Below are 14,129 nucleotides of genomic sequence, written 5' to 3'. Positions count from 1 at the left end.
CCTCTTTCCGTAACGTCTGCCACCACCTCATCCTCATTCTACACCTTAAAAGATGTGCACTGTTAGAGGAGCAGGAGCTAGAACGAAACCAAAGTGCGCATGTGTGTAATGTTTTTACATATTTTCTTGGTCAAACCTTGCTATGCCCCTCTTCTCTTGCTGCTTCCCACTCCAGTGGGTAGGAAAATGAAATACTCACTTGAACAGTCATCAGCACAACTGGGCTATGCACCACAATTCTGGGCGATGACATGGGAGTTGTCAAGTTTTCATGCAGGCGAATCTTTGTCTTAGAGCACTCTTCCTGAGGAGTTTCACTAAGACGACAATGAGATGGTGGTAACTCCAATAGTACTGTGACAACATAATTAGGCTCTTACCTCTGGCAAATTGGGATGGGATTCGTGTGACAGAGGATCACCAGTTTATGCAACATCTCTGAGTTTTGAGAGGCGAAGGGACAGTGGCAATGATAAGACCTGTGGAGATGTTAGGGTTGTTATGCCATCGAAGTGAAGGAAGAAAATCAAAAGTCATAGCATGGCGCCATTGACTCAAAACAGTGTAAAAGCCACTGGTGAGTTACAGCAGTATTTACAGAGACCCTTCTCTTCAGCAGTCAGAAGACAGACCATGCTAAAATCAGGCTATGGATCTCACTAGGAAAGTAACCATTGCAAATAAAAGTTGAATTTACGATCCCCTGGCAAGGCCTTTTGCTAAATTCATGGCCCCAACGGGGAAGAAGAGGACCTAAAATCCTGAACAAGAAAAGCTAGGTTTATACAGATAAGAATCTTGAGTCACTAAATCCTCTAAAACTCTGTAGCAAAAGCAACTCTCTGCTCCTTGGCAGAGAACCACAGTCTTGCCTTTCCCTGAGACTCTGAAAAGTCCTCACCTAAAGCAGACGACTCCCAAAGTGATGTCTGCACGCCTCTAGATCACGCCTCAAATGTCCCACTTCTCCTCATGTCTTCTGGATGAGTGGTTCTCAAACTCAGCTTGCATCCACATCACCTGGAGTACTTCAAAACTGAGGATTTTTGAGCTCTCGCCCCCAGAGTTTCTAAGGCAGAAGGTCTAGGATGAGACCCGGGAGTTTGCATTGCTAACAAATTCCCAAGCGATGCTAAAGTTGCTGGTCTGGAGACCACACTCTCCGAACTAGTATTTTAGAACAATAATCAGGAACAACTCTAGGTCCAGTCTAAGTTAGGGAAGCACTACCGCTGCTGGAAAGAAAGAGGTTGTTTACCAAAAAAGCCACAGCACCTGAATAATTTATTACCATAGCAACCAAGAAAATGTGCCCAAGAATGGATCTGGGCGTCCAGAATCTAAAGCAGACATAAAGCAGCTTTGAGTCTTGAGTTCTGATCTGCACTCTCTCAGGACTCAGGACCCTGGAAATGAAGGTACCCTGACCCAATCCTAACAGCTGCGGGGACAGCTCTAATGTGATGATAGGGCCTACCGTCCATGAAACAGAATCGCCTCCGAAACGTGTTTACGATGGAGTCAAAAGGCTCAGAGAGATGGGTATGTTTCAGTGGGTCTTTTAGGTATGACCAGAGACCCTCAGCTCTGCTCCTCAGGAAGACACAAAGGAAACGCCCATTGTTAATGCAATAAGGAAGCACCCGCGTCCTTGCGTACAGGTGGCTACCCTCTTTCACTTCCTACTTTCCATGGGGACGACGGAATTCCAAAACTGGAGAGACCAGGTGGTAGCACTGAACTTCCTGAAGCAAGATGGACATAGCGAGCAAAGCCGGAATGGCAATGAGGGGCCCTCATGCACAGAAACCGTGTGGCAATAACTACTATACCCTGGAGTTCCAAGAGGCAAACGTGACAGACAATGTGGGTATTGCCTGTATAACCACCAAAGATGACGAGCAAGTAAGCAGAAGGTTGGTATCAGTCACTACAATGAAATGTCATGACTCTTCACCCAGTTCTTGGACCCATAGGCCATTGGTCAAAGGGGATTCAGCCTCCCTGAGGAAGGACCTTCACGCTACAAGTGTGTACAACCATACGTGTACAATACGTGTACAACAATACATGTACAACAAGTACTGTACAGCAATACTCCCCAGAGTGACCTACAATCACTTATGAGAAATTCTACACTGATAAACATGTGATACCCACACAGTTACAGGGCTGTTGGATACAAAGATGAGATAATACTAATACGATGCTAATATTTTATGAAAGAAGGAAATACATCAACACTGGACCCCCTACCTTACCCTATACAGAATCATCCAGACAGAACATGGAATGACCCCTTAATGGTAAAGCCAATTGCTACCTGGGGTGGCACCCTGCCACACTGGTGCTGTCCTTCCAGATGGGCTGTCTGCTTTAAACAACGGCCATTATATGGTGCTAAATTCACTACCAAGAAGTGGAAGCAGGAACGCCCTCTCACACCGTTATTCCTTGGAGTTCCAAGAGGCAGGCTTGACAATGTGGGGATGGCCTGTTCAACCACAAAAGATGACGACAAGTGAGCAGAAGCCTGGTGCCACTGACTACAATGAAATGTCACGACTCTTCACTCAGTTCTAAGATTCTGGCCAGTTCTCAGACCCGCAGTTGTTCCTAGTGACTCCTTTGAGGGACTCTGTGCTTCCCATTCCCCAATTTAAGACTCTGCAGAACTAGAATGCCTGATTCCCTGGGGTGGCCCTTTCTACTAGGAAATTCGGTGAGTTCTCCAACAAACGTAAAGCTGCAGCTGCCACCTCATTGGTTCAGGCAGAGGAAAGTCCCTGTTCTGTCCGATTATCAATCATGATACTGGCTGAGATCACAGAAGAATGTCTGGAATTCTCTGAAGCGCCTGTTAGTGCCCGTTGCCTGATGATAACCACAAACAGAAACAGTGGAAAATTACAGCAACCGCATCGGACGAAGGCATAGTAGCTAGGGGCTCAGACCCCTCATGGTTGAAGGTTTGGGGTTCTTGAGTGAGCTGTCGTGCATGGGTGAGGAGAACCTACATGTGTGATAGAGCAGGAACACCAACGAATTTCCGTTACAACCACGGTGTAAACTATAGAAGTGGGTTCTGTAATTTGTCACACAAACCCTCTTTTTGAAGCTGTGACCAGCCACAAATCTGAAGAATCAGTGATAGAACAAATTCATCATGAGCCATGAGTGTATCTAAGTGGTGTCAGGAAACAGACTGAAGCAGAACCGCTGAGGCCCCAGCCATACCCCTCAGCCTTTACCACGTGTGCATGCCAGCCTGACCTGCAATACTGGACCTTTGGCTCTTTGCATGAGGGCTTTCTTTGGCCATCAAAGCTTGCTCTGCCTCCACATGCAGCACAGTTCTTGAATATTAATGCCCCATAAGGCCAACCTCCAATAATGACCACTGGACACACTCTGCAAATATTCAAATTCCCTTGAACCACATGACTCTGAGGCTCATGTTCTACTGCTAAAAATCACATCTTAAGCTGTTTGCTAATTCTCTCTTTCCTGGGTTTCTTCCTTTCCCAGTCTCCCTTCCACACTCCCTACCAGCATTTCCGCAGATCCTCTCCCAAATACGTGTGCGCTCAAATACTTACTTCTGCTTCGGGAGCTGGGGGGGAATGCCCTTTGATACATACAAATATACAGAGTGGGAAGGGAAGCGCTCCTCCCCTTTTCCACTTGGAATTCCGGCACATAATCAGCTAAGCTGCCCATCATCACAGGATATGACAGAGATTAGAAACTGTGACGTGACACTTAGGCACAAGAAAAGGGGCCACAAAAATAACACCCTCTGAGTCTTTCTCTGTGAAGTGTGTGAGACATTTAGAAATTCTGAGGCGATGACTGATTGCAGAGCCAGAAGGCCTGCCAGGGTGAGAGGAGAAATGAGGGTGGCGTCAACCATGGAGCTGCTGAGGACCAGCGATGCCAGGCGTTCAGGTGGAGCCGCTTCAGTAAGTGGGAGAGCACAGGGCCACACCTAGCGACCAGACTCCTGCAAGCGATTCCACAAGGGTGTCTGTGGATGAGGGGTGTTGCCTAGAACCCAGGGAAACACAGTCTCTTTCCCCATGACCACAGAAACACACAAGGCCTCTTAAATCCAGCTATCCTTCAACTAGGATAGCAGAGGAGTGATAAAAATTGAACCGTGGGTGTCTGAATAGTTCTATAAACAGGGCTGTTTAAAATCAAGAGACTGAGTTCATTTTAACTGACCTTTTTTTTTTTAAACTTTTTAGGACCACACCCACGGCCTATGGAGGGTCTCAGGCTAAGGGTCGAATAGGAGCTGTAGCTTCCAGCCTACACCACAACCACAGCAACGCCAGATTCGAGCCGCATCTATGACCTACACCACAGCTCGTGGCAATGCCGGATCCTTAACCCAGTGAGCGAGGCCAGGGATCAAACCCGTGTCCTCATGGATACTAGTCAGGTTCGTTAACTTCTGAGCCACAACAGGAACTCCTTAAATGACAATTTTAAATGCTGCGACAGCCACATCAACACCGTCCAGCTAGGGGGACCTCAAGGGGAAGATTTTACATTAATGTCACCCCTCTATGTATAGATTAATGTCTTCAAAGAATAACTGAATTCACACTTTTCCTCATTTAGTAAGGGCGAAACGTTTTTGGTACATATTTTAAAATACAATTAAAACAATATAATACCCTGGAGTGCATCGAGAAGTATATGCTTACACTTACACTTTCTGGAGGTGTGAAGAGAGGGAAAACCAAGCAGAGCAGCACCGCAGGCTGCACAGACAGGACGGTCCTTGGATGCTGTACCCCCCTGAGACCAGGAAAGAGGTGAGGCTGTGTGTTACAGGATGCTGGGCCTTGGGGAACCGGAAGGAGCCAAAAGGCCAAAAGGCAATTAGCAACTGTCCCTGTCTCTCCTCCTTCTCTCGGGAAACGCTGTCCTTTCACTTCTCCCGTACCTGTCCTATGTCTCCTCTTAACAACTTGTAATTCAGCCACTCCGAACCAAAATTCAATTAAGAAAGATAACCTCACACAAAGCGAAGCTTTAAACAACTTAGACCTGAAGAAGTCCATTTAGATGAAGAAGTATTTTGTGTTTTACAACTCTGTGAGGGAGTTCCTGTAGTGGCTTAGTGGTTAATGAACCCAACTAGTATCCATGAGGTTGCGGGTTCGATCCCTGGCCTCACTCCGTGGGTTAAGGACCAGCGTTGCCCTGAGCTGTGGTGTAGGTCACACACGAGGCTTGGATCCTGTGTTGCTGTGGCTGTGGTGTAGGCTGGCAGCTGCAGCTCCGATTGGACCCCAGCCTGGGAACCTCCATACGCCCTAAAAAGACAAAAGAAAAAAATTAAAAAAAAAACAAAACTCTGTGCAATGGATTCTAACACAGAAATTGAACATGAGAACCGTGAGGAGTTCGGAGGTTACCTTGTCCACACAACTGTAAACCTGAGCTTTAAACCTACATCAGGGTGGGTCAGAGATGCCTTCAATCGCGACTCTATAGAGCGCTGTGCAAACCGCCACATAAGCAAGGGTGCTATTACTGGAATCTAAGACAGAGGAGGCACTACCACATTTAACGTTGCTTTTACAGATTCAGTCTGATAACTAGTGTGGGAACAAGGAAAGTGAGAATTGGGCCTTACGTACGGCTGGGAAGTAGGAGAGATGCTGACGAGGAGGCAGTCGGGGGCATCACTAAGGCCTCTGCCAAGGAAAACAGCAAAGTCAAGTCATTCGAGTCCAGTTTGGGTACCAGATGGACTCGTACTTCAATCCAGTTCTGCCATCTGCTACCTGTGCAATCTTGAGCAACTTATTCAACCTTTCTGAGAATTAACCGAATGTCCTGAAGATTAACTGAGACCAGATGAAGTTTAAGGAACATCATAGATGCCCAATAACTATTCATTTTCCCACGCCATTCACACCCTCTGCCCAAATCGCGGAGAGGGAAAGGCTGCCGTCTCAAGTACAGCCTGACTCTATCCGCCTCAGGAAGTGGAATGACTTACTGGACTGGTAGATTTGGGAAGAATGAACTGGAACGTTGTTAGCTCCGCTCCTTCCTGCTGCTTCCCAGGATCCTGTTGCCAGTGGCCTTCTATTGGGAACCTGCCACCTGCGACTTCTTTAGAGACAGACTCTGTCCCTACAGTGAAGCTCCCCCTAGTCCAGCATTATCTGTTCCCAGGCAATTCTACTGACCCTGGGCTCAGTTAGCAGAGGCATTTAGCTTTTGCATGATTGATTTACCTTCTTTAGGCAGCAAGGTTCTATTTTGGCCTACAGCAGCATTCCTTTGTATTATATATATCAGGTTGGGTTTTTTTGTTTTTTTGAAATTGGTTATTGAAGACTGCTATTTAGTAAGTTCCTAAAGAATCCCGGCACTTATTTTAAGTAGGATAAGAGCCATACGATTTACTCAAGAAGTCTTGGTTTTTACATTCTTTGACCCAGAAATTTCATCTAAAATAATTTAAATATAGAATACTATGCAGATATTAAATATAATACTGTAAGCTTCAAATTCTTAACAGATAAAATAAGAGGCCAGATTTACTCTCCCAATTTTAACAACATGGACTAATTGTTGTGAAGAAACAATTTTCAGACGTGGACTAAGAAGCGGCACAGGACTCTGATCCCTCGAGGATCAGAAACAAATTGAGTCTTGCATTTACATGAGCTTACTGCTTGGAGACAGTTTCCAGTCCACAGAACAGAAAGGAAGAATTCAACCAAAATCATCAGTACTGCCTAGTTTAGAAGAAAAGAGATCGCATTCAAGGCAGCTATAATATTCAGGGCAAGGTCATGAAAAAGAAGGAGCTCCATATGGAAAGAGCTCCGTGGCTCTGCAGACGGATCCCACTGAGTCTTTAGGGGAGTGCTGGTCTGCACATGTCTAAGAAAGAACTACACACGGTCATGGGGAAAATACCTAAAATCTATTTGTCTAGGTACCTAGACAAAACAATTCTGGAACTCACGTAAGGCTGGAAACAGTTTATCTTCCCATCAGTCAGAGTGGAAAGATCTCAGGATACATGGTCACCAGTCAGAATCCTCAGAAGGGCATCGCCTTAGTAGTGGAGCTAAAATAGTCCCAGACTAAGAGTTCTCTACGCTGACATACAAATATTAAACCTTGAAAAAGTACAACTGATTAACTGTGGACATGAAAAAAAATCTAAGATTACTTAAGAGAATAAGTAATCCATCAACCAACAACATAAATTCACAATCAGGTATCTAATCAAAAATTGCAAGACATACACATAACCAAGAAAATATGGCTCATAACCAGAATAAAAATCAAAATATACAAACACACAGAAAAATTACATAAATGATGAAACTAGCACCCAAGGATACTTAAAAAATAAATTCCACATATTCAAGAAGGTAATAGAAAATATGACCATGACGAGGAAATAAGTAGGAGTGAGTTATTTTTTAAAAACTGGACCTCTAGAGATTTATAATACTATAACTGAAAAAGAAAAAGGAAGACAACGAAATGGGACCAAGAGCAAATTAAACACCGGAGAAGAACATATGAGTGAATTTGAAGACATAACAATATCAACTTTCCAAAACACAAGACAGAAGGAAAAAAGTACTGAAAAATAAGTGGGCATAGCATTAGTAATCTAGTCAAACTTACAAGTGGTTAGAACCCCAAAAGGAGAGTGGGGTGGAGACAGAATACAATATTTGAAAAAATAACAGACAAAAATTTTCCAAATTTGATTAAAATAGTAAACTCACAAATCTAAGTGAATGAATCTCAAGCAAGACAAACTTGAAAAAAAATGCCAGGACATACAATAATCAAATTGCTGAAACGATCAATTCAATAAATACAAAAAAAAAAAGAATAGCTGATTAAATTCAATATCCATTTCTGATAGAATTCTCCATAAACTACAGATAGAAAGGAATTTCCTCAATCTATAACTCTTTAAAAAAATATCTATCACCAAGAGAATACTCAATGGTGAATGATTATTTTACCTGCACTTTTTGAAAAAAGCAAGGATGAGCACTCTCAGCATTTTCATTCAACACTGCCCTGAAGGTCTAGCCAGTGACACAAGGAAAACGACAATAATCATAACAACAACAAAGTCACGAATTAGAAGAAAATTCTCTCTTTTATCATAAAGGACAAGTGGTCTATGTAGAAAATCCCACAGAATCTACAAAAACCTACTAATTCTAATAAAGGAGCAAAGCAAAATCACAGGATATCAGGTTAACCTACATATGGTGATTTTATTTCCATATCTTAGCAATACACATTCAGAAATTAGGTATTGTCAATTGTTTAAATTTTTACAATTTATTTTTTCCTCCCAAATAAATATTCACCTGCACTTAATTTTCTATTCATCATTTTGTATTCTTATTCTTAATGAAATTCTCCAAAATTTTATAAGCTTCAGGCCCCTGGGTCCTTCCCTAACACAAATGTAGGGTCTACATAAATAATGTCTTATTGGGTACCACTATAATGTGGTGCACCCTTAAGAAACAATTAAATTTAGGGAGTTCCCATCATGGCTCAGTGGTTAATGAACCTGACTAGTATCCATGAGGATGCAGGTTTGATCCCTGGCTTTGCTCGGTGGGTTAAGGATCCGGCCTTGCCATGAGCTGTGGTATAGGTCCCAGACATGGCTCAGATCCCACATTGCTGTGGCTCTTCCTTAGGCTGGCAGCTACAGCTCCTATTCGACCCCCAGCCTGGGAACCTCCATATGACGTGGGAGTGGCCCTAAAAAGACAAAAAAAAAAAAAAAAAAAAAAGGAAAGAAATAAATTTATTAATGCAACATTCTGTATGCTTCCTTCCAAAAGAAAAGTTCTGAATTATCAATGAGATCATAGATGGAAAGCACTCTGCAAAGTAGTAAAACACTATATATCAACGCAAACTGTTATCTTTATCATCCTTTTAAATATAAGAAGCTGGAGCTCTTAACATTTGTTTGATAACTATTTTTGACCTTCTGGTAAGTGTATGACACTCCTGGGGCTGTGGACGGTATAAAGATAAAATACATCCAATACTTGCCCTCAGGGAGCTCAAAATCTCCAGTAGGAAAATACTGCAACTGAACACAAAGTTAAGACATAAACTCTCTGTGAAGTGCTATGAACTGAGTTATGTCCTTCCAGTATTTATGTTGAAGCCACAACCCCCAATGTGATGGTATTTGGAGAAGAGGTTTGAGGAGGTAATGAGGTTTAGATGAGATCATGAGGACAGGACCCTCCCGATGGGATTAGTGCACTTATCGAAAGAGACCCCGGAGAGCTTACTCTCCCTGCCCCCCAAGTGAAGAAGGAGCCGTCTGCAAGCCAAGGAGAGAGTTCTTACCAGAATCCAACCATCTGGCACCCTGATCGCCAACTTCCAGCCACCAGAAATGTAAGAAAATGAAGTCACGTGGTTTAAACCACCCAGTTGATGGTATTTTGTTATGTCTACCAAGGTCAACTAGTACAGTGAGCAAATTTCAACATTTTAAAGATTATAGTCCACATTTTAAAGTGAAAATTACAATCCAACACACACACGCACTCAAAGGTTTCATAAAATAATACTTACACTTATATGCTCTATACACTTTCTCATAGTTTTCTGTTCTGTTCTATCTCATTTTGTAACATGCTGGTTACAACTTCATTAATTTGTTTCATCATCTCCTAATAAATCACATCCTGTCATTTGAAAAATGTGACCATTTTATCCTATGGGGTGTGTACTAAAACTCCATAAATAGAACCTACGCAGAAATCTCCCTTAGCTCTAATAAAAATTGTTCTGAACTCGACTGAGTGAAAGAGACGACACTGAAATCCTAACAGACCCTGTCTCCCAATTATCCATATGCATGTTATTAGAGCTAAGACTTCAGCTGTCCTCCTCCGTGCATACCTGTTCGAGAGTGCTCCCACACCCGTGTGTCTATACATTAAAATTGATTGCTTTTGCACAGTGACAACTGCAATGAAAGCTCCCTGCAGGGACTCACAGGAGTCGGAGGGAAGGGGTTATTTCAGTGGTTCTTCACCATCCGAGAATTGCACTGAGCCACCAGAGCTTTCTGACAGGACTTGGCAAGCTTTGCATTATATTCAAGATTGTTTATTCTATTGGAAAATTAGTCACAAAGGGGTTTGGCTCTTTTCTAAAGTATGTTGTGTGTGTGTGTTTGCAGGCGTGTGCAGGCGTGTGTGTGCATGTGCACATATGTGCATATAAGTGAATATATAAATATTTTATATAGAGATATTTTCTTAATTCTTTAATGGCAACATTTGTACCTGAGTTATTACTATAATGACAAATAATTATTTACTTAGAAAATACATCCCGTTGAGGGAATAATGCTGAGATTCAACCTTCTAACCACAGCGTCTGTCTCTGCTTAGACTGCAGTTTTCAGAATCACCTCTGCATGCCTTAGATGAGCCACGAGAATAGGTACAGTCGTTGTGCAAGTAGAAAATATGTTTTAGAATACAAGAATATTAATAGGTTCTATTGTTCCAGCAGGTGAACACAAGGTTTACCCCATTCATTTCTCTCTTCTCCACTGTTTCCTCGGCCAGAGCTCACTAGGAGATTCGCTCCCTTGGTCACTTCAGGAATGGGTAAGATCGGACTGGAGGAAGGCCATGGCCAGGAGTTTTAGGGCATCCAAGAAGTGTCTCTGCGGTAACTCCTGACATCAGGCACAACAGTCTGTGATAAAAATCAGTTGCTTTCAAGCCCCCAGCGGTTTAACCAGGCCACAGTACCAGGTAGATTAGCTACAGAAATATCCAGTGAAGTCAGAGTTGGGGGACAAATGGAATGGGGGATAAGAGTATGTGGAAATCCAGAATTACAGATATACTGACTGCCAACTGTCATTCGGACCTGTGCCCAATTTATGCCAATTTGGTGCCAATTTATGCACTGCACCTACTAGGTGACTGATCACAATAACTGTACCCAATGATTTCCTCATTCAGCATAGAACTAATACAATTAGTATTAGTACTATGCATTTTCAAGTTCCCAAATCTCTAATTTTTTTCCTCTCCGTAGATTATTCTTCCTGTAATACGTATTTTCCGTACATTTCAGTCTTCCATGTCCTGCCTTTTCCAGTGTGATTCTCTGGGGCCTCTTCGATGCTGTTCACTGTGACTGTGAGGTCTCCCTGCCTTTGGGGCAGACCCGCTCCATCTCTCAAGATCAAGCTCAGATGCTCCTCCTTCTGCGAAGCCTCCTCTGGCCAACACTCCCTACCTCATTCCACGGCCACGGGGCCCTCGGGGTCTTTCGGTTTTTCTCTTCCTTCTCATCTGTTAGAGCATAACCTCGCTGAGGGCTAAGACGGTTTCACATTTATAGTCTGTCCTCAGTGTCTCTTCCAGAATCTGGTTCTAGGGCACTGAGTTGACGAAGCGATTGCTGGATCCGCTGATGTGTCTGTCCTGCTTAACATGTCGGCTGCTCCTGGGAGCCCTGCTTTGTGACGAAGCACTTTCTCTGTCCGTTCTGAGTCTTCCGAAACACATTTATTCCAAGTTCACGAGGGTAGTTTGAACTTCTTCCCCACCCCCACCCCGCCAAAAAAGAAAGGAAGCATCACGACCTAGATTCGCTCGAGCATCACTCCTGGAAGTGGCTGATACTGTTCCCTGGAGCCTGCCTGCGTGACGCCGTCCCCCCAAGGGTCGGAGCAGGCGATCCCGCGCTCTCATCAGCACTATTGCTTCTGTCTTATTGAAGGATTTCTCTGGTAGAGCAGATACAGCTAACAAGTTCTCGTCTACGATAAACCTAGGGTCACAACATGTCGCCGCTTCTGCTAAGTGTGAGGATGCGGTCTCTCTAAAGCTAGATACCTCCGCCGGAAAATTAAAAAACTTAATTGTCAATGGTCTCAGACCTGGCATTATTTCTTAAGTAACTGGAGCCCAGTGAGAGGAGGATCCCTTGTTTCTAAGTGCTGATCTTCTGCGTGTTTGTCCACTCTGCCACAGCTGCAAGCAGAAACAGTGTTCCTGCACCTTCTGTTTTTTTATTATTTTCTCCAGGCAGAAATTTGGAACTATTTCAACTACGTGGAACGATGTGGTGAAAATCAATCATAACATCCTTTTATCTCCCTTGGAATTCAAAGACAAGGTTTACATATATAATTCCTAAACAAAGGAAGCTTTCAAGAAAGGGTTCATTTTGTTTGTTTTTTGTCTTTTTAGGGCTACTCCTGTGGCATATGGAGGTTCCCAGGCTAGGGGTCAAATCAGAGCTGTTGCTGCCAGCCTGCACCACAGCCACAGCAAGGCCAAATCCCAGCCACGTCTGCAACCTACGCCACAGCTCACGGCAATGCCAGATCCCTGATCCACTGAGTGAGGCCAGGGACTGAACCCTCAACCTTGTGGTTCCTAGTCGGATTCGTTTCCGCTGTGCCACCATGGGAACTCCAAGAAGGGGTTCATTTTACTTTCAGTTCAGTGACGAAACTTTTCAAAAAAAAGCCCAGCAACCTTGAGCCACCTTTTTAAAGAGAAATAGTGAGAATTACCAGTCTTATTATCTGTACCCATGGGAATGAAAAGTTATCACTACCGGGCAGCATACCAGGGATTGGGGGCCCATTTGGGGATTTTTCCATAGGGTCCCTGTAACATAACCCCATTGACTCTTCCTACAGAAAGTCTAAGTTCTCCAGTTTCCCAGAGAAACACTCCTTCCAGACAATTTTCACCTATAGGTAAGAAGAGGTTTATCCTCCAGCCCCGATGTCTGAGAGCGAGCCTACAAGACAGGCAGTTCCCACACCTGCTCTCCTGGGAGTTGCTACCGTATCCTAGAGCTCCCTGATCCTTAACCTTGACCTCCTCTGGAATGGCTCTGCACGTCCAGGTCCGAGGCATCCAGTTTCTCCTCCCGACCTTCTGCTAACGTCCTTAACATCTCTTCGTGATTATACCTTGGATCTCAGACCAAACGTGGAGGCAGCTTCTTGGTCCTGCCAGCTCCATTCTCACTTCCCTCCCCAAAGCCCTCAAATTGCCATTGCTGCCACCACAGAGTTGTTAGGTTGAATATTAGGTAGAAGACTATTTCAAAAACCTAAACAGAAATGAAGACCTGGACTGAGGCTTAGTGAAAACGAGAGGTTCGCATTTCAGAAGCACCTGAGTTACAAATGAACTGGTGATTAACTGGGGTGATAGAAAGAGAAGAAGTTATTAGACAGAACTGGAAATCAGACTGCTCTTCTAGCGACCAGTTACTGCTTGAAGGGGGGGGGGTGCGCGTGTGTGTATTATCATGGGGAGTCACAGGGAAAAAGCCAAAGGGAACCAAGCGAAATTTCTGATACTGGACCACGTTTGACCTATAAAATCGTCTATTTCACTCGATTTAAACTTAAAAGAATCAGACCCCGAAGCAGTTGTGTGCACTGCTGACAGTCTCACTGGCGCGTATCCCGACCTTCCTTCTAGGTTGTGTGTACGGAGAAATACCCAGTGGGAAGCAGTCCAAGCCTCCTCAGGTCTCGAAACCAGCAAATCTACAGAGGCTTTCTTTTTAATAGTAATAATGCTGGATCAGAGCACTTCCGCAAAGACTACAGCACATTATCCTCCCAGTAATACCCCCGGGAAGATGACATCCTCATCACACATACGGAAACAGGCTCAAAGCGGCTGAAGGGCCTGTCTGATGACACATGGAGAGCAACGACCTCGAAGGACCCTCGCCGCTGGTCTGCTCTTCTTTCCGGTTTGGGTGGATTCCCTACCTAGGAAACAGAAAATAGACTGGGTGTGCTTCCCACCAGCTATGCCTAAACCAGCAGTAACACAAACAAGGCCAACTTTCATTCTCTAAATTGTGATCATTTCTGGCCTCAAAAGTTACTGAAATGACCACGCCCTCTCTGGTCTGGAGTGTTTACACCTGCAGACGGTCTGTCACATTTCCTCCTGAGGAACCTGGCTGCCCAGAAGACCGCGGAAGAGCCTCCGAGTAAAGTACTTCTCCTCTTCTCCTGCCCAAATCTGCCCTTCCTCGTGTGAGCTGCTTTGCCCTGA

At 44.1% G+C, this 14,129-nt stretch overlaps 1 protein-coding gene across 4 annotated transcripts in view; it reads right to left on the bottom strand.

The window, feature by feature from the left end:
- Nucleotides 1-14,129, bottom strand: part of LOC106508356 (uncharacterized) — a 232,700-nt gene that overhangs the window by 60,621 nt on the left and 157,950 nt on the right. For 3 of the 4 annotated variants that reach the window (XM_084973747.1, XM_084973748.1, XM_084973746.1), the window contains 2 exons: nt 2,324-2,494; nt 381-479 (listed from right to left, as the gene is read on the bottom strand). In XM_084973747.1, the coding sequence (XP_084829873.1) occupies nt 426-479; nt 2,324-2,494 (225 nt within the window). In that variant the 3' untranslated portion in view covers nt 381-425. Of the gene's footprint in view, nt 1-380; nt 480-2,323; nt 2,495-14,129 lie in introns of those variants that run through there. The other variant, XR_002346918.2, reaches the window with a different exon arrangement.

Source organism: Sus scrofa, chromosome 8 (assembly GCF_054392235.1).
Source record: "Sus scrofa isolate SSC_HxYL_T2T_F1_AM1 chromosome 8, Sscrofa_HxYL_maternal_Yorkshire_Landrace_v2.0, whole genome shotgun sequence".
Taxonomy (NCBI): Eukaryota; Metazoa; Chordata; class Mammalia; order Artiodactyla; family Suidae; genus Sus; species Sus scrofa.
This window is presented reverse-complemented; position numbering and strand designations above follow the sequence as displayed.